Genomic DNA, 20,488 nt, shown 5'->3' on the forward strand with positions numbered 1-20,488 from the left:
GATTTTCTAACTTTTCCATGCATGTATTCATATCTGCCTGAGGAATACCTTTACTAGCACCAGGAGAAAATGGTTGGACTGTACCATTCTACAACCTCTGAAAAGTTTTTTCTTCTCCTACCACCACAAAAATAATCCTGTACTCCAGACCAGAAATCTCTTTCCAAGCAGCAGAGTACTTTTGGCTTTCATTAAAACACAGAAGTTTTGAGATAGTCCAAAGTGACAGAATTTTAGCACAGCTTGCCAAAGTCTACAAAGAGCCTAGGCCAATAGCCCAACATGCACATCAACCCCTCTGTTTTCTTGTAGACTTATATGGGCTTTAGCTGTCATTATCTGTTTCTTTAACATTCATGTTAACAATTTTTTTCTTCCATTCACTGTTTACTATCAGCATATGTGATCAGTTGCAGTAGCTCAATTAACACAATATAACAGAGGCAATTTGATTCTGTGTCCCTGTTTTTATCACAGTGGGTTGCTCTGTACATTAAAGACAGAGTGATGAAACCAACATCTTACTGGCAGATCAGTGCAGTCTTATACGTGTGCCTGCCCCTGTTGATAGTGCATTGAATGAGTGGGAAAATGGTAGGAGGGTGTTCCAGCAAACTCCAACAGTGCTTTTGTATTTTAGCCATGTACGTGTTGCAGCATAGCAACCACTCCTTTTTAAAAAAAGAAAAAAAGGCAAATACTTTCTGGGTAGTACAGTGGAAAAACAACATATTTGTCCCTAAGATGGAGGGCTATAGGGGGATGGAGGGGGGACTGAGAAGATGGAGAGGGAGCTGGATTTGTTTAGCCTGGAGAAGAAAAGTCAAAGAGGGAATCTGATTGCTGTCTTCCACTGCCTCAAGGATGGTTGTGGGGAGAACAGAGGCAGACTTTTCTCAGAGGCAGAAAGGGAAATTGCAACTAAATCTAGGGGAGAAAAAAATCAGAATGAGTGTTCTTAAGTACAGAACAGGTACCCAGAGAAGCTGTGGAATTTTCATCCTGGGGGATTTCCAGATGTCAGCTGAATGAAGAACCTGATCTGACTTTCCAATTAGCCCTAGTTTGAGCAGGTGGTTGGATTAGTGCTCTCCAAAACTCCTTTTGAACCTACATCCTCCTATATTCTATTCCATCTTAAAATAATTGTGCCCTAACAGTACTGAAAAGCCATCTTTGAGGTGGAAATAAAAGGAGTTGTTTCCAGACAATTCTAGTGCAGTACGAATCACAAGCAGATCTTTCACAGTAGGGGATTTGTCTGAAGCTGTGAATTGCCTCTTTGCCTTCAGTTTCTTGCAGGTGCAGCTCTGGGAAGAAGCCTCCAAAAGGGAACTCCCCACAAATGTCTGGCACCTGCAGCTTGCCACCAAATACTGATTCTCTTCTAGCTCGACTTGGAGGTCTATTCCAGCCAGCAAATTCTCCAAACATCTCAGTTCCAGAGATGTCTTTGTATTGATTGATTACAGTGAAAGATTAAAAAATATATCAGATGGCATTTCAATTTGTCACCAGTACCGTTCCCTCAGCGAAATTAAGGAAATTGGGGAAGTATGTCTATATATGAAGTCATGGTTTATTTAAAAATTGGAATTACAAGATTAGAAATAAGGAAACAGAATAAAACATATCAATATAATTTGAAGTTACAGTTCACCAAATCCTTTCTTAGCTCTTTAATATGTTTCAATTTAAGATATACACTCCTCACCAGGTGAGGATTATGACTGCAAATGCTGTCCTGTAGCTGGGCAGGTTTGGTGTTTCATATAGCTATCCAGCTTGAGTTGACCTCCATGTTCTCTTTGAGAGAAATGATGAAAGGGGCAGCTTCACTGGGCTGAAGAAAAGGTTTGTCTGGCCTTGTAGCATGTGTTGGCTGTGGGAAGATTATAAAAGCGTTCATTAACATTTTCTCAACAAGTTCTCAAAGCTTGAGGATCAAGGTTCCTTGAGGCTCAAGAAACTCCTAAACCAAAAATATCTCTGAATTTCGTAGCTCTCAATGAACTTGTCTTCCATGAACTTGTCCAGTCTCCTACTGAATTCATATAAAACTTTAGGATCCACCATGTAACAGGAAGGCACAGCAGCTTAGGTGTTTGCTGTGAGAAGAAATACCTTCTTCTTTTTCTTCTAAACCTGCCACCTGCCAGTTTGTTTAATGCCCCTTACATCTCGGACACAACTGTGAACATTGGTCCCTAGCCCCTCTCCTGCTTCCCAGCCACACAGAATCTTACAGACCTCCATGGTATTGCTCTTCAGTTACTCTTTTGCCCAGAGCAAGGGATCCTAGTCCACTTACTTGCTTTTTTCTCAGAAGGAAAGCTTTCCACACCTTTGGTTTGTGTCCCCCTCTGAACCTTGTCTAGTTGTACCTTTGTGAGGTGAGGACTTGCCAGCATTGCATGTTCAAGATGTATGTAGCCCATGAAGTGATAAACTGCAAGTACAATGTTCTGTTCCATTCATAAGACTTTCCAATATTCTACCTGTTTTATCCAGTGGCAAGGCAGTTTGGATTGCTCCTATCTCAGTGTACCAAGTAAAGCTTTGGCTTCTTTTGCAGTGGCATGAAGTTTTAGTAAAATCCTTCCTCTCCCACCTCCATCATTTTGAAGTGGGGAATGATGCATAAATGCTGCATGTGAGCATCTGATAGTAAGATCATTCTGACTGGTCCCTCCTCCCTCACTGTCTGAATTCTGATGTATTATCTCTCTAACTTCTCCTGATATCTGTCTTCTGGCTTTGCAGGCTGCTGGATATCATAAGATGCTTTTGACTTTAGAAAGAGGCCAGAAATGAATGTAAGAAGAGCCGTACTGAGTCAGCCTCTCCTTTCTTGCTCTTTTTTAAATGGAGACAGACAATAGGGGCCTGGCCACTGCTGCTGTCCTTGCTCCAAGTGGTCCATCCCCTGAAGTTTGCAATCTTTTTCTTCAGCTTTGCCACCATCAGCATCTGCAATTGTCCATCTAAGCAGATATGTTAGTGTGAAGGATGGGAAAGGAGGAGGGGTGAAACACACCTATAGCCTTCACCACCATTGTGCAGCACACCTTAACTATTGCATGAAGGAAAAAGGAACTGCATCTGCTATCTTTAGACTTGGTTTATCACTGTCACAGGAAAAAAGTTTTAGGGATGGAATGCAATGCAGATACTTCATCTCAGTGACTCCATGACTTTCTCCCTTTCCCCCATCCTTCCTTCTCCATATTGTTTAAAAAACCAAAAACAACCTGAAAAAACAACCACACACAAAAAAAAACCCAGTCCTCTCCCACCACTCAGAGCTGTATTTTTCTCTTTCTCTCTCTTTCTCCATCCACCCTGGCTTATGGATTTTTCTCTCTTTGTGTGAATTCTCTCTTCTGTGTCTCCTAGTTTTCAAGTTCTCCTACTCACACCCTTGCCCCTCTGTGATTAGTTTTTTCTTTTTTACACTTGTTAGCCACCATGATTATCTCTTGTTTGCCTCAATTAAGTAATCACGCTACTGTCATTTCCCCTACTGTCATTTCCGCTACCAGCTCTGATTGGAAAGACCATAATCCTCCGTAATGCATGAAAATAACATTGCTGACACTCAGGACTACAGCTGACACTCTGCAGCATCCAAGTAGTCACCTTGGATTTTCCCTCCACCTTGCGGAGGAAAAGGGGATTACTCCACCGTGTGTCTGCAGCAGGTTCACTCTTAATTAGCCAGCGATCTTAGCTGGGCCCAGAAGCTGATGGGATAGCGAGCTTGTTCTTCCTTGACCTTCTTCCCATGGTAGTGAAAGTTGCCAAGATCATACTTGGTCACAGACGGTGGCTCTAGATCCATGGGAATTGTCTAGTTCTGGACCATTGACACCTATGCCCCAAGGCCAAGCCATCAAAAGGTGTTGGTAGTCATCTGCCTTCCCTTGGCATTTTAGATCTTCCAAAGCACACTTCGTGCTGAGTGGCAGTTTCATCGCAGTGCTGAGCCCCTGAGATCGTGTCAGAAGAGAGGTACCAGGCTGTAACTGAAGACTAAGTGTGACTGGAGACCATTACTCTGTTGGATAGATGGCACAAGCTTTGCCTAGGCATAGGTGAAGAAAATGATGGTAGAATAAAACAGAGTTGAGCTGTCACGTGGTGGACCTTGCTTGTACCTTGTGTTTATGCACTTCTTGGGCTCACGGCCTCTGACATCAGACCTGTCCCTTTAATGGATCGTTGTCAGTGTTGATTCATGATCAGCATTGAACTTCTAGCACTTTCACAGCAGGAGGATGTGGGCTTTAGAGCAGCATTTTTGGGTTTTCTGGCTCATTTGACAGCAAGAGACATGCTTTTTCCCTGGCATAATGAAGATAGGGTATTAGAAAGGTGCATGAAAATCTTTGCTACTACAGTTGCATGCTGAGCCCAACTGGTAGAGGGGTGGTTTCAGATATGGTTGAGGAGGTGGCTGGCTTCTCTCCCCAAAGATCCATCTTTTTGCGGTGAGTATTAGAAAATGAATAGTGACCTTTGGTTCTGGAAGGTTATAGAAATTGAGGTACCTTTGCCTGGGAGCCCATCAGATCCTCTCAGCTGGTGGATTGTGACTTGCACTTAGCCCAAGAAAATGTGATCACATCACCTGTGATTGTGTAAGAGACTGACTGTCTTGTACTCATCCAGAGCAGGTGCGGGACGTTAAGAGCATTGTACATGGACCTCTCCCTTTCAGAGCCAGTCAATACCAGATACTGTCAGAGCATTTGGGAAAGACACCCTGTGGACAACCAGTGCCAGTTTGAGCTGGCATTGGAAGTCTTCCCTCATAAGCTTAAGTTTTCTTCCCAGGCATCCCTCTAGGGCTTACAAACACATATCATGAACATTCCCTTGTCAAAAGAGAACCCCTGCCACTGAAGAGATGTGCCAAATACTCATTCTTCAATACTGTGTTGGGGATTATAGCACAGATTAGAAACTTGAGCCAGAGCAATTTGCCACGCCTGAAGATTACATCTTCGTAGATGAGCCCCAGAGAATTCAAGGCTGGAGCATCTGGACAATCCATAACTGTTTTGGGAACTTTTTTCACCTGATATTTCAGGGTTGACTGTGATTCATTTCCTGAACCTTGTCCAGGAGAAGGCATTTAACAAGATATATCATGACAATTTATTGGGTAGTTTTTGCACAATTGGCTGCTTCCCCCTCATTCTATTAGGCGTCAGCCCAGAACATGTTGCGCTACTACAAAATGTGCAATTAAGCTTTATGTCCTCATGGACATTAACATCATTAATAGAGAAACATGTTGAGCCTCTTCTTTATCCCACCAGTGGTTTTGGTACTCAGTGAGTTGGAATTGCACGTTGTCTGGTGGAAGCTGACAGGCTCTGATGTGACGTGGTCTAGACCTGGCACATGGTCTGACAAGCCATGCCCTCAGCAGCCTGCACCTATCGATTCAGGAGTCCTTGTCCAGTGCTGGGCGGGAAAAGATGCCACAAGGGTTCCCTAGTTCCCATTGCTGTACCACAGTTTGATTTATCTGATGTATTTTCTTTACTGCTTACCCCTTTCTGTTGGTAACTCTGCACCAATAAGAGCCGCAGGAGTCTGAACAGCCCTAAAGGGCCAAAGCTGATCCAGTCCATGCTCTGCCCCTGTTTCAATAACATTCTCCCGTGACTCTGATAACCTTCCAAGAGAAAATTCTCTGTTTCTTCTCACTGAGGTGCTATGAATCTCTGCTTACCCTGTAGATGGGGAAGAGGATCTGATCTGCATATGTTGTCATTGCCTCCTTCCTCTTTCTGGACCCTGGAGAGGTGGAGTGCTTGCTGTACAGTGCAGCTAGTCTGAATGAAAGATACTGCCTTGTGCCTTTCCTGCTGCCTCCCAGCATTCCAGAACAGCCAGCATTTCCTTTGTATATGAGGAATTCACAGTGAGACCTATCCAAACTATTTTCCACCACAACTTCCCTGTGACTTAGAAGCTCTTTTCCAAGTAAGGCCAACTACAGGCACTGTGATAACAGTAGGTCCCCGTCTGCATATGGTGTAGACCTGCTGGGTGTACTGGAGGTTAGTCCTGTCTGGTAGCTTCATGATTTGAGCCTAATTTTTAGATTACAAATAGGTGTATGTAACTTTTTTTTACCTAATGCATGGATGACAGACATATGCGTTATTCTCAGCCAGTAGAGAGAAACTGGAATATCTTCCTGCATCAAGGAAGTCTTATGAAACAATGTTACTTGGTCATCTACTACTTTTTCCTACATTCCCTTACCACCTGAGCTCAGCCTTCACCTAAGCCTCCAACCCCATCAAGTGATTACTCATGATTTTTTTGAAAAAAACCAAACAATAATATTGTTCATGTATACACATGCTTTATATTCACTTCCTTTGTTTTTGTGTTCTGTCCAGACACCAAAAGGCTAGGTCTGTTACTGCCAAGAAAATAGGGCAAGCTAGGTCCATAGTATACAAACTAAAGAATTCTTAATAGAGTGGTGTATACAGGCATAGCTATGGTGGGCACAATATTCTTGCTGAAGAGGGATCCTGGGTTCATTATGAAATAACTACATTTGGAAAACATGACCAGCTATATGAAAGATTAGCAGGGGACTGGAAAGAGCCGGCATGGATTTATCCAGGACAGAGCATACCTGACCAACCTGAGCAGCCTTCTGTGAGGAAATGACTTCCATGGATGCAGAGAGAGAGCAGTGAACGTTATCTGCACAGTCTCTCATAATGTCTTTGTGGCCAAATTGGAAAGAGATGGTTTGAATAAGTAGACCACAAGGTTGGTGGCAGATTGTCTGGATTGCTGGGTGTCAAAAGGTTGTGATCAGCAATGTAAAGTTCAGTTGGTGGCTAACCACTAGTGATACCGCTCAGGAAACAGTACTGGACTAACAGTGTTCAGTGTCTCCATGAAAGACCTGAGTGATGGGACAGGGGGACAGAGCACACTCTCAGCCAGTTCACAGAAGATACCAATTTGGGAAAAGCAGCTGGTTTGTTGAAGGGTAGTACTGATATGCAGAGAGACCTCACAAGGCTCAGCAAAGGCAAGTACAAAGCGCTTCACTTGGGATGGAATAAACATATAGAACAGTACAGGCTGGGATCAACTGACTGGCAAGGGAGGAGCTTTGCTTCTGCAGAGCTGTACATCTTAGGGGTGACTGAAACAGTAGTGTATCCTTGTACCAAAGCAAGCTAACAGCATGCTGGGCTATATTAGGAAGAGCATAGCCAGCACGTCGCAGCACTCTCCAAACTAGCTGGCTGCAACAAGGCCTTTTACCATCTCATACCAACATACTCTTCATGCCAGTCCCTCTGCTGCCTTCTCCTAGCCTCTCCTCATCCCAGACACGTTCTCTGCTTCTTCCTCCCCTCTCTTCCTTGGCTGCTTGGCCTCTTAACAGAACCAGCCACAGCTGCACCTTATCTGCATTGGCCAACCCACCGCCCCTGAAGCCAGCCCACAGCTGTATATTATCAATGTTAATTAACCCAGCTTCATTCCTCTGCACCAGCAGTGTAATAGAAATGGTTATTCCCTTCTGTTAGGCACTTATTAAATCACATCAGGAAAGCTGCATCTAGTACAAGAAAGACATACAAACTGGAGTGAGTCCAGTGGAAGGCCACCAAGATGACTGGGAGCCAGAGCACATGGCATAAGGGGAGAGGCTGAGAGAAGTGGGTTTCTTTGACCTTAAGAAGGGAAGGATCAAAGGGGATCCTAGTTTTGCCTTCTGCTACCTGTAAGGCAGACTGAGCTAGACCCTTCTGAGGGGCACAGTGAAAGGATGAGATGCAATTGATGCAATCCACAACAAAGGAAACTGCAGTTAGCTATACTGGGAAAAGTTATCACCAGGAGGATGTCAAGCAGTAGTGGGATCTTCCCATCCTTGGAGATAGTCAGGGCATGCCCTTGACAGGGCATTGAGCAAGCTGATCTGACTTTGAAACTGGATCTGACTTGAAGGTAAGCCCTGCTTTGAGTAGGGGGTGAGCTAGGTCATTGCCTGAGTTCCCTTGCAACTTAAAGATCTTTTGAGTTCCAGCCTTCTGCATCTGTAGCACCTCCTGCCAAGGCTCTTGCTGTACTCCTTATCTGACATCCTGTGTAAGTGAGGGATGTCTTGTCATCTTCCTCCTGGCTCTGCCAAGTTAGCTGTGCTTGGGCCCAGCGGAAGGAAACTCGGCATGGGAGGCTTACAGTGACTGTGGAAACTCTTCTGGTCCCTAGTAATACTGTGTCTCAGGCAGAGGATCCCCAGACAGGATCCAGTAAGTCTTTGCATGACTTCTGAGAGCAATGGTTGGTGATGGGACCATGGTGCAGTTTCCCACTCCAATTTCCTCCTTTAAAAACTTTGACCTTTCATCAGAAGTATCAAGGGTTCAGAGAAGACTGAGAAAGCTCAGTAAGACCATGGAACAGCTTGAGAATAATGGCAGCTGAGGACACTTCAGCCTGCAAAAAAAGACCTTACGGGGAATACAATAGATGTCTGTAAAATCCCGAATGGCCTGCAATGTCAAATGCAAGCATTACAGAAATTATAGAAGAAGGTAAACGTCGTTTTGACTGAGTGGGTCCTTGATGGCATGAAGGAATGCTAAGAATAAGACAGCTGAACTTCTAATTTTAGCAGGTGGTTTCTTACTTCAGACTGCTTCAGAATCAAAGGAATGGAAGGTGGCAGAAGCAGTACTAATTTTTAAATGGCTTCAGAAGATACCAGTTTCTGACACACATGTATACATCACAAAGAATCAGAAACCATGATAAAGATTGGAATTAGTGGACAGGTGGATGAGGGTGATCTAATGAGCAGAAGTCCGTATCGCTTTTGTAAGGGCATGAGTCTACAAATGTAAGGAGGCTTTGAGGATGTGGGGGTATTAATTTCTAGAAGACATTTGACAGCAATCCTTGCCAAAGTAGCAGTCAGAAAGCAAATATAATCCTAAGAGTAATTAGAGTAGTATTAAAGGGTAAACAAAATATCCTTATACTATCATGTAAATCTGTACAAAACATACTCTTACAGACTGTGTGTAGTTCCATTCTTGCATCTCAAAAAGGATATCTTGAAATCTGAGAAGTTGACAGGAAGGGTGACAAGGGGGCTAGAGACAGATTCACTTCCAGATACAGAAAGACTAATTGGACTAGGACAGTACACTCTGAGAAAAAGAGGATTGGCATGTACATGACATCTTTAAAATCAAAGGCAGAGTGGCAAGAAGGGAATTTTTTCTGCTTCTTCTGATATGAAAATGAGCTGCCAAGTGGAATTAGCAGGTGACAGGTTTGTACGAACAAAGATTATTCACATAATTTGGTACATTCTTTGCCATAAGATATGTGTAGTCCAAAAGCTTATGTACTCAATGTAATCAGGCAGATTAATGAGAAAATATCCATCTAAGGCTACTAAATACCAGAAATACATTTACTAAAAGCAAGACTGTGACCCTTTAGTTACTCCTGTTCAGTTTTGAGCAAGAAATTCCCTGCCAACAGCAGCAGCACGACATGTTTCCATCAGAGGTGAAAGGGGGCATGGTGACATGAGGCTAACAAGCAGAAACACAATACTATCGTATTAAATTGTCACAACAGTAAATTCCCTTTCGAGTCAAAGAAGCTGCTACCACTGTCATGTCATGTCCACTCTGGAGAGGTTTTACCTGTTCCTTGGTCTGACCAACAGTCAACTCTGGGGATTCTTTTCATCAATCATAGTGCCACTGCAGTAGTGGAGCACCAAATTCTAGGATTCTAGGTCACAAAAAAGGAGGAGAAAGATGGCTTAACTGAAAGTTGCAAATAGGCATTTTACTGCAGTTTGGTGGTAGGTAGTAGGAAATGGCAGGTGTGCCAGCCTTCTGATCATGCTGATAAACAGATCTAGGATATAAATGCAAACAAGTAGGGCATTTGTTCATGGTAATTTTGAGTCATAACTTAGTGCTAATTCTATGCCATAAGCCAAATGTATCTGTCACTATATTCTTTCTTCATACAAACTTTAGGCTGAATCCTCTCAGATCTGCATTGTTTAGCTGAATAATTCTATTAGAAATACAGGACCTCACACATGGCTGTGTTGGCCTACAGCATCCATCTTCCCTTTGACAGTAGAACATCAGATTTCCCTGGGTAACGCATTGATGCACAGAGCACTGTTGCCAGTAGTTTCATTCTTCCCTGAAGAATATCTGTTCTTAGAAAGCAACAAGCATAAACCACATCAGCATGAGCATTTGTACCTGCTGTCTTCTAAAGAAAAATGTATCATCCCTTTTGCAGTTTTATTTTCTTCCACAGCCAAATGTGGCAGGCCACGCTGTGGATAAGCATATCATAGGGCTCCTGACCAAGCTGTGTTGGAGCCAGACACTGCAGCGAGTCTCCATCCTAGGACCATGTTTTCCTGTTGTGTTTACGTCTTCTGGCAGCCCTTGAAATCTACATAGCAAATGTACTATTCTGTATATGTCTAATCCACAGGAAAGCTGAGCTGAAGTTAAGGCTTTAGAGTTAGAGTAACAAGCCAACTGCAAGATTTCATCATATCAGTGTCAAAATGCTGCATGCACTTCTTTTGTAGATTTAAAGAAATTTCCGTTACCGAGCCAAACCCAGCCTGAGAAACAACTGATACCATTTTGTAACGTTTGCTTCCATTTCTTGGTACCTTTCATAGGCAAGATGGAGGTTGTAAGCTACGCTTGGTCCTCATGCTCATACTTCAGATTTTCTGTGAGAGCCACCCCCAGCTATTAACGTTGTTTTTGTAAATTTATTCCAGCTAATCATGTCCGTTTTCGAGAACAGCATGAAAGAAAGAGGCATCACTGAAAATGAAGCCTTTGACTGGGAGAAGGCTGGTACAGACATCCTGTTGTCCACTAGTACCTCTACTCCACCACAGCAAAACACCAGGCAAACAGCAGCCATGTTTGGGTGAGTATTGCAGTTGCGCCAGTCAGAATATGGACATCCTCAATAACAAGTTCATTTTGGAAAGATTTCAAGGCATTATGATCCTGGGAAGTTGGAGCTGCACGGCGGCTACTACTTGATTTGACTTTATAGGTATTACCATGTGTCTGAGGCGATGGAACCCGGTTTTAGAACCTTGCTACTGTCCTGTAAACACATTTTCTACTAGGCATGAGTGTGTGGGTTGGACTCACATTGAGGGATGTCTGGAGACTTTCAGCCAGGATTGATGGAGGCCATATGCTTGTATATTTTGCATATTATATGGCACACATGGCTGGAGCTTCTGTGAGAGTGCCTGCTGTGAGGCAGTTGCTGCCTTGCTGTGGGGTGGGTTTGTGATTGATAGTGAGGTGAATCCAGCAGAATGCACGCACTGGTCACGCCTCAGCACCAGTCCCTTGACCTTTACAGGGTGTTGTGTGTGCTGGTGCAAAGGTACGCAGAGCTTGGTGCTCAGAGATGGAAATGAGTCCAAACAAAAATTGATAAAGCTTAGTTCACTGGTCTGTCTTGGTGCTTTTGAAGGGGTTGGCATTAAGGGATAACTAATTCTTAGTAATATTATAGAAAAGCTGTAAGGCCTATTAAGCCTTATTTGCTCATGTGAAGAGGGAAAGTTTCTTCTTAGCTAAATACTGTGTAATAGGTGCTTCTGAAGAAGTTTGCAGCTTGTGTATCAAGGGCCCCAAGATGCTTTCATGGATCCATCCCACTGTCTTTGTGACTATATGTTAGGTGGAATCCTCCCATTCTGTTTCAGGATGTCATATCTGGGATAATGCTGGACTGCCTGTTTTTTCAACATGGTAATACCCTAAAAGCTGCAAAGAAGTTTCTGTGGGGCAGTGTAATAGGCCTCCTTCTTTAAGTACTAATAATTTAACTTTCTTCTTGTCTCTTCCATAGGGTGGTTAATGTCACTCCAGTACCTGGGGACTTACTTCGTGAGAACACTGAGGATGTCCTACAGGGTGAACATCTGAGTGATCAAGAGAATGCTCCCCCCATCCTGTCAGGCCGGCCAGCGGAAGGTCTCGGTCAGGCTCCAAACACGGCTTTCAATGAGGCTGAAGTTTGGGAAGAGACAGATGTGAATCGCAACAAACTCAGGATCAGCATCAGCAAAGTAAAGAACATTTATTTGTCTCCTGTGGCTGTTGGATTTAGGGTAATGGATTCATAGACTGCTAGAAGCCATTCAGATCTACTTGTGTAGCATCCTACATAGCGCAGACCAAAAAGCACTGGAATTTCCCTGTGGTAATGGGAAATTGCAAACAATTTTTTTACAGAGTAAAAGCCATTGGGATTAATTTGGATCTTTATGCAAATGACATTTTGGGGGCCAATAATGCTAAAGTAAATCTTTTGTACAATCATACTGTTATCTAGGACCTTGATACTTCAAGCAATGGAATTCTTGTCCTTGCATAGCTGAAACAATATCAGAAATGTCCCAGGTTTGGAAATTGTACACCAAAATTTTATTGTGTCCTAACGTCTTGGGTAAATAAATTTCTTCAGAGATGTCTTCATAAGCTGTATTTTTCCACATGTTGAATTATCATTGATTTTTCTCTTCCAGTTCTTAACTTTCCTTTCTAAGGGCAGCACAATCTATAAAGAGCATCTACTAATGGTTTCACCCCTGTGAAGAATGAAAGAAGCTATCACTTAATATTGTCATATTTCTGCATTCCAAGATCATATTAGATTTTTTAGCTTGCATGAAGTGTGTACTTCTGTTGGTGTTCCTCATAATCCCCAAGCTGTTTCTCAGTCTTTTCTTGTAAATATTACCTAATTTCTTGGAGGCATCCCCACTGAATGGTGATTCCATAGAAAATGTTAAGTATGAGAATCTATCAGTTATTTATTAGATCCACTTAGATATTGTGAGTAAATTAGTATTTGTTGTGTTGATCTCAAGTCTTGCTTAAAAATCAGAATGTCACCTGGCGTGACATCAGATACATGATACAGATAAAAAATCTGTTAGCAGAGAAACCTTCATCAAACAGACTTAAAATATTATCAGGGCATATCGGATTCACTTCACAAACTTGTCTTTAATGGACATTTGTGGACTAGCCTGTTAAATCTGCCGGTCTTCTGGGTCTGACCAGAGTTCACTTCAGTCTATACTGGCACAGAGTTAGTCCTTTCAGCCTTATAGGTATCTCCACTATTCTTAGTCTTATTAGAAAACATTATTCATAGACAAGAAATAATCTCATCTAACTTGCTTAAAATTCACTGGTGCAGATCATTTGGATCAATGTGTTATCTGTATGGAACATTGCCAGCAGCATTCCCCAATACAGAAAGTTGTAAACCAAGTTCAAATCACTTTCTCGTCTCCCACTGGTAAACTGTCTGCATTCCCAGAAGTTCTCATTTGAAAATTTGAAAAATGAAATAAGAAAAGCCTGGTAGAGTGGAACAGTTCTGTTTCTACAAAGTACAAGGAAAAAAAGAGTATTACAGAAAAATCCTGGTAACTCCTATGTGTTTTTCTGTTCCTTTGAACCACCAGGTGACTCGATGCTCTTCAGTCATACTGAGATGGGCACAAGGGAGTCGTAAATGTCCTTTCTGCCTGTTAGTTGTACATCATGTCTTAGGTACTCAGTGCTGTCATTCACAAGCCCTGTCATATAACAGCAGTTAGAGGCAGGAGAGGTTTCTGCAAGATCTACAGCATGACCAGGTGACTCTCCTGCCAAGGGATATGCTGTTTCTTGTCAGTTTACTGGCAAAGGAGCTTAGGGAGTTAGCATGGCAATGCGCACTTCAGTCCTGACAAGCTCTGTAGCTACACAGCAGTCTATGAAATAGAGCCCAGGGCATCATGCTCTCCAAAGCTAAAGAAGTCTGTCCTTTCTCTCTGTGAGGGTTGTTATCTTTAGTCTGACTCTTGCCTGTCCTTTCATTCTGCTAGGCTTATTATCTTTAGTCTGACTGTTCTCTGAGAAAGAATCAGTTTTTAAGTCACCGTCACCACATGGAGAAAAAAAGGAGGCTGCGGATTTGATATGTAAGGGCATAGCTTCACCTCTGCTTGTAATCTCAGGCATCTCTTGTGTCTTTCAGAACTGCGGGGGCAGCAGCACCCTTCTGCTAATCACAGCTTCACTATCCTTCATCTTCCAGTCTTGTAGCACTAGAAGGACTCTGGCTCTCCCCGTCTTGCTCTTTGTATTTAGGTGATGCGTAGATCTTGCCTTTGTTTTTTCTCTCCGATACCTAAGGTCATCCTTATTTCTCTGTTCACACAGTTCAGATCTCCTTCTGTCCCACTTCTCCCATTTCGATGCTAAGGACAGTTTACTTGACTAATGTCACTGTCCTCTCTAAATCCTTCTTCTGGTTCTCCTTCCTCTACTGGATCAAAGTTCTAATTCTGTGTTTTTCCAGAAGCCTCTTCCTGCTCTCCTGCACACTCCCCCAGTTCTCTGCTCTTGAACCTTACCAAGCTGCCTGTTACCCTATGGTTACATCAGCACTTTGCTCCTTTCACAAACACATTCAGCCTTCCTTTGTCACTAAACTTCTCCTGGCTTGAATGGATTATACATTAAATCATTATTATCTATTGTGCTTTCATTGTAATGCTGGAAATTTCTCCTCCACTCTCCCTAGCTGCAAAGGCTCCTTAGTTATGCATTCCAAACCCTGCCTAGACAGTTTAGATCTGCTAATTTATGGACACTGACTGACTTGCCATATACACAGTACATGCACAAAGGCAGCTGTCTTGATCAGCAGCATTTTACTGAGAATCCTGCTCACATTCAGAGCCTCTGGCATTAACAGAGAGCAAGTGAATGTAGGGCATGCTGCAAAGAAGGGTGAACACTCTCCGTGCTAGGAACTGGCACTGGCACCTCAATGCACATTCCCACACAGAGGCGGTGTGTAGCAGCTGACATTGCATGGCTGGCAGCACAACAGGGCTGAAAGCAAATCCTAGACTGCTGCTGTAGTCCTTGGACCATTCTGCCTCTATACTTTTGTCTAAGCAGGTCTTCTCTTCCAAGGGGAAGCAGCACAGTGGAAGGCAGAAGGCAGCTGTGTTACAGGCACCTACTTTTGCTCTTTTGTCTGCTGCTAAATGTAAAAAAACAAAAAATCCCACACAAGTTCACTGAGGCCATTTGAAAACAGAAAATATGTACTGGTAAAGTATGAACACTCAATGCTCACAAGTGTCCACAGGCATGTTCAGGTCCCTGGGTCACCTTGGATCTGTGGAAAGCTCTTACAGATGTTGCAATTGAGTATATGTCCTTGGGGACTTATTTAGAGGACCAAGAATTTAAAAACCAAAAAAATGCCAAACCATCTTGGGAATTAGGATAGCTTAGTCATATCAAGTTCATCAGAAGTAAAAGTATATATACTACAATATAATGCACGGACTTTGCACAGACAAATATTGACAAACAAGGGCTCTTAGACATCTTGGATAAGCAGTTAGGGTTTGTGTATGTAGGTTAGCCCATGATAACTCCTTTGGATCAACTATTCAGGGTAATTGCAATGCAAAGGCCACCTTGTAAAGGTGTGTGCATATTTGAATTGATTTAAAATCTATACTTTGTTTTAATACTAGAGAATTGCCAGGGCATATAGGCCCTTGCATTCATTCAAACATTGCATGTGTAGATTGTGAAAATGCAGCTGAAACTGTATCCTGGGAGAAAGCACAGAACAGTGAAGGATGGGAAATCAGCATCTTTGGTCAGATTTTGAGGTTCTCTGTGTTTACACCCTACAGACTCAGTGCATGGTGGAAGAGGAGCAGAGAAATGGCGTCTGCCCCAGTTCCCCTGTCCGAGTGCCTCCAGAGTCCCCTACTGCACAAGTGCGCTCCCTAAGATACCGCCGTGTGAACAGCCCTGAGTCAGAACGCCTCTCCACAGCTGATGGCAAAGCAGATCTACATGAAAGAAGGTTTGCTCACCCTCTGTAGTCTCCTGCTGCTTTTAGCAGTGTCTTGAGGATTGACTGTTGAGACCAACATAATCATTAGATTAGCAAGCACTGGAAGTTCATTTCTGGGTGGAGGTGTTCATGGGCTTTATGATCTTTCTGATGAGACACTCATGTCTGTTAATAAAGAGAGTAAGTGGGAATGAATCTCATCCTGTCCCTGGATGGGCTGAACTCCACAGACAGAAGGATGGATATTTGTCAGAGGGAAGTCAAATCATCAAATCAGAGATAATGTAAACAGTCAAAAAGCTTTTGGCTGGCCTGAGGTGGGAGGGAAGAATGGATCTTTTTAGTGTACATACAGGGATGCATGTATTCTGGGAGCTAGCTGGTAGATCCTGATCTCGTGGGTTTCATTGTTTCATTATTTTTCATTAATAGTAATAATAGTATTCCATTTTCAGCATATAGCATTGCACTTGTTTGCATGTGAGAAGTACTCATTACACCATGATTTTGAGGGTAATAGGAATACCTTCTCTCAGATCCACAGCAAAGAAATAAACAAAACCCCCAGAATTATAAAAATAATGAAAAGAAACTTTTTAAACTATTGTGTGCTGTAGAACACATTACCAGACATAAGTCCTTGGTGCTGGTAACCTCCTTCACATCCTTTGTTACTCTGCCGTCCTTTTCCCATTGCAAGTCAGGGCATGGACTGTGGCTCTAGGATGTTCTGGTGGGGTGGCTTCTCTGAAAGAGGTGGAGGAGAGACAAGCCACCTTCTCAAAGAAAATCTGACAGACTTCAGCCAAGCAGAACAGTCACAAGGAGACGGTAGCTGGAAATGAAGGAGGGTCAGAAAGAGCTAGAGAGAGGATGATCCCCTAACACTACCCCCAGTTTGTTAGGTACTGGTTTATTCTGGGTGGCTGAGGGAAGCTTTAATGCTGTAAAGCTGCAATTCAGGAAAGATTGATTGTGTTGCTATTAATAATTTAGAGTTTGAATAACAAATCTTGGGTCTTGCTACATCTTCTTTTTCTTGCCCAGAAGAAAGGGTCTTTAAAGTAGGAAGGAGAAAAAAAACCCCGCATTTATAACAGTCAGCAACATTAGTCCTGTATGTTCATTGAATGCTTTTAACTTCTTCCTTTATTTCTCCCGCTCTTTTTGTCTACTCAGCATCATGCTAACTTAGTATAGAAAATGGGTATCATCCAAAAGGTGTCTCTTTCTCCTGCCTTCTTCCTTCAGCTCCTGTTTTTAAAATCAAGATCTTTTTTTCATCTTCCAAGCAGCCTGCACCAAATATGGTGCAAAAACAATCCCCCTCTGGCACACAGTCTTCTCTTTATTCTGTTTTTGTCTTTTCACAACATAGACCTGACTCCCAGCACTGGGAAATTCTTCTGGCTTTCTGGAGTAAAATCTTTTACTCCAGGTGTCTCTCCTCTGCTGGGGAATGAATGAAGACATTGACTAAATCCTTTTAGCAACAGCTTTTTAAAATCCAGTTGCTCTTCACACACAGAGTGTAGACCATTTTTAATTCTTACTTTGCATACTTAGTGTTCCCTATTCACAATAATAAGTTTTTAAGACTTTAACAAATACAGGCTTGCTTCTTTCAGATCCATCAGATGGCTTTTGCTGAGATCTTTGTTCTCTACATCAAACTTTGGTTCACCTCTTTCTCTAATTCCCCTTTCTTCACCAAAAATTTTTCGATTTTGCTTGTAATTCGTTCCATCTCAGCTCTGACCTTCCACTGTGTTAAAGATACCTAGTATTGCTTAGCAGCCCTCACCTGATGGTCACTCATTTCTCTTTCTCCTCATGCTTTCTCACACATGGAAGGCTTTTCCCAGAAGAGTCTGCAAGGCTCCTGTATGGTCCTTGTCGAAATCCTTTTGTAAAACACACTGCAGCTGTCTTTCACTGGGCAGCAGACACTCTGGCTTTGTGCAGCAAGCTGCTAGCCTCGGTGGTAGACAGAGAAGCAAAGGAAGCAGCAGGTGCAGGCCCAATGAGAAGCACGGATCATAACACTGTGGAGCAGAAAGACAGAATTGCCACAGGATTTTCCAGCTGAGTTGCTGCCAGGGCTGTTGGGGCACAGGGAGCTTCCAGGGCATCTTTGAAAGGTGTTTCTGCACAGCTGCAGAAGCTGCTGCTATTTAGACCGTGAGCCACTGAACATTATACCACCCTTTGTAAAAGAATATTTGCCATATTTCCTTCCTGTTCCTCCAAAGTATTTTGAGGTCATCTATGCACAGTGGGATCAATGGTTCTTGCTGTCTTTGAAGAACTCATGTGGTCACCTTAGAGGCCTCAGTGGCCACCATAGAGATAGCACAGTGCAGCTGAAAAGGTTATAGAAGCCCAGCAGAGATGCTGTTAAATCAAACAGTAGATTTAGGATTTAGGGGTGGTTTGGGTTGGTGCTCCCCCCTCCCCTGCCAAAGCAGTAGAACTTACCAAAGGGGAAAGAATATATTGGTGTTGTTGGGGGAAACTGGTTACCATCCTGTCATCAAGGAAGGATTGACTGTCATACTGAAGCACTTTAGGGGGAATATCTTTATGCCATTGTAGATTCTAAAGAAGTATTTTTCCTTAAGCCTATCTTTCTGATGTGTACCAAGAAATGTGTGAGAAGGACTATACGTGCTTTCTCTCACATCTTATGATCCCTAACTTTAACCACAAACAAACCTCATGTATTTTTAATGGCTTCCTGTTCTGTCTTTAGATCTCGAATGGATTTACCTGGCTCTCCGTCACGGCTTGTATGCTCCTCCCAGCCAGCCCAGATGCTGTCCATTGATACTGCCCAGGCTGACCGGCAGGCAAGTGGTAGGATGGATGTATCTGCTTCAGTGGAACATGAAGCCCTCAGCAATGCTTTCCGCTCAGTGCCACTTGCAGAGGAGGAGGACTTTGATAGCAAGGAATGGGTTATCATTGATAAGGAGACAGAGCTGAAGGACTTTCACCCAGGTGCTGAGCCAAGCACCTCTGGAACCACGGATGAGGAGCCTGAGGAACTAAGACCTATTGAAGAGGGTGAGGAGAGAAGGCGCCTGGGGACAGATGCTGCAGTCAGGCCGAAGACGCATGATGGGCGAAGTCGGGGTATGCAGCCTGTGACTGAGGAGGACAGTTCCCACAGACATGAAGGACCTTCTCAAACAGTATCTGACAGTAAACATGAACAGCAGACAGGAAGTCCAGCCCACTCCCCCCTACATTCAGCACCAGCTATCCGACAAAGGAGACGAGAATCTGAACCTACTGGTCCTCAGAGACAGGTAAGATCCCTGGGTCTGTACCTTGTTGCCTAGGTTAGCATCACCTTAGGGAACCTCAGCTGTGCTGGAGAAGTCTGTGATTCCAAGCATGGACGCTCTTGCAAAACTCCTCCTGACAGTGCTTGCAACTGTTGTGAACACCTTAGAACTGCTCCCTATAGCTAGTAACATTGTCCCCTACTAAGGACACACTGTTACCAAGATCTTTCAGTTATTTTGGCACAGGGGTAAGAGGGGAGTACAGCTGTGGTTGTGGGTGCCTTTTAATCAGTCTCTTATTGCTCTCCCACAGTGTTTTGTTAACGACCACTTAGTTGTATGAAGGTGTCACTAGCAAATCTTCTCCACAAAGTTTCTCAGCAGCAACAGCAGTGTATGGCAACAGAATGCTCACTAATCTAACCATACATCAGCACTGGGAAGGCCTGCAGCAATGAAAATCATAAAGTAACTCCCTGAAATTAAACTTTCTTCTAAATACCTAATAAAAACCTCAGAGTAACCAGCAATCAGATCCTGTCAACCTTACTTTAGTGACTGGTATTGTTGCTACCAGGTGTTTACTCATAGAAAAGTTCTTTACCTACTGTGTTTTTTCCAGATAGTTGTAGAGGTCTGTTTTTGTTTCAGTCTGCTTTTTTCTGTGGTACTCTGAAGGTATAAAGAAGATCAGTTTTTAGTGGGAAGTAATTTATTAGATTAGCTGGAAAAACATGATGTATTGTTAGGCTCAGAGCTCCTCTGTCATATCTAATCTTCATTTCTCAGACATTCAGAAGAAGGCTGTCCCAGAGTGTTCATGCAAGAGACAATAAAATTGTTCTCCTGAGGGCTTTTTGTATTTGTATGTTAATGAGAATCTCATACATGTGGGGTCCAAAAGTGCAGTGAAGAGCAGCAAAGAGCAGGCAAGTCTCAGGGTCAGGTACACGGTGATACCTTTCCTAGGGCAGGCGTTCATGCAGTCTGCTCTGGAAGACCATTAACTCCACCTCCCATTCCCTCTTGAGCATATTTTCTAAGGGAGTGTTCACTGAACTGGAGCATGTTAAAAGAACATTCTTCTGTTCAGGCCTTGCCCAGATTCTTCTCTTGTGTGGCTTTCAAAGAGGTACAAGAAAAAAAGGACTGTTAGTTTTGGCAACAAAAATGAATGACACAAGAAACAACGTAAAGAGAATCAAACC

The 20,488-nt window shown here is 43.1% G+C and overlaps 1 protein-coding gene across 8 annotated transcripts in view; it reads left to right on the forward strand.

The window, feature by feature from the left end:
* TTBK1 (tau tubulin kinase 1) overlaps positions 1-20,488 on the forward strand; it is a 122,895-nt gene that overhangs the window by 66,534 nt on the left and 35,873 nt on the right. For all 8 annotated transcript variants that reach the window (XM_055816016.1, XM_055816017.1, XM_055816018.1 and 5 more), the window contains 4 exons: positions 10,847-11,001; positions 11,950-12,169; positions 15,824-15,999; positions 18,743-19,301. In XM_055816016.1, the coding sequence (XP_055671991.1) occupies positions 10,847-11,001; positions 11,950-12,169; positions 15,824-15,999; positions 18,743-19,301 (1,110 nt within the window). The remainder of the gene's footprint in view (positions 1-10,846; positions 11,002-11,949; positions 12,170-15,823; positions 16,000-18,742; positions 19,302-20,488) is intronic.

This window comes from Falco peregrinus, chromosome 11, assembly GCF_023634155.1.
Source record: "Falco peregrinus isolate bFalPer1 chromosome 11, bFalPer1.pri, whole genome shotgun sequence".
NCBI lineage: Eukaryota > Metazoa > Chordata > Aves > Falconiformes > Falconidae > Falco > Falco peregrinus.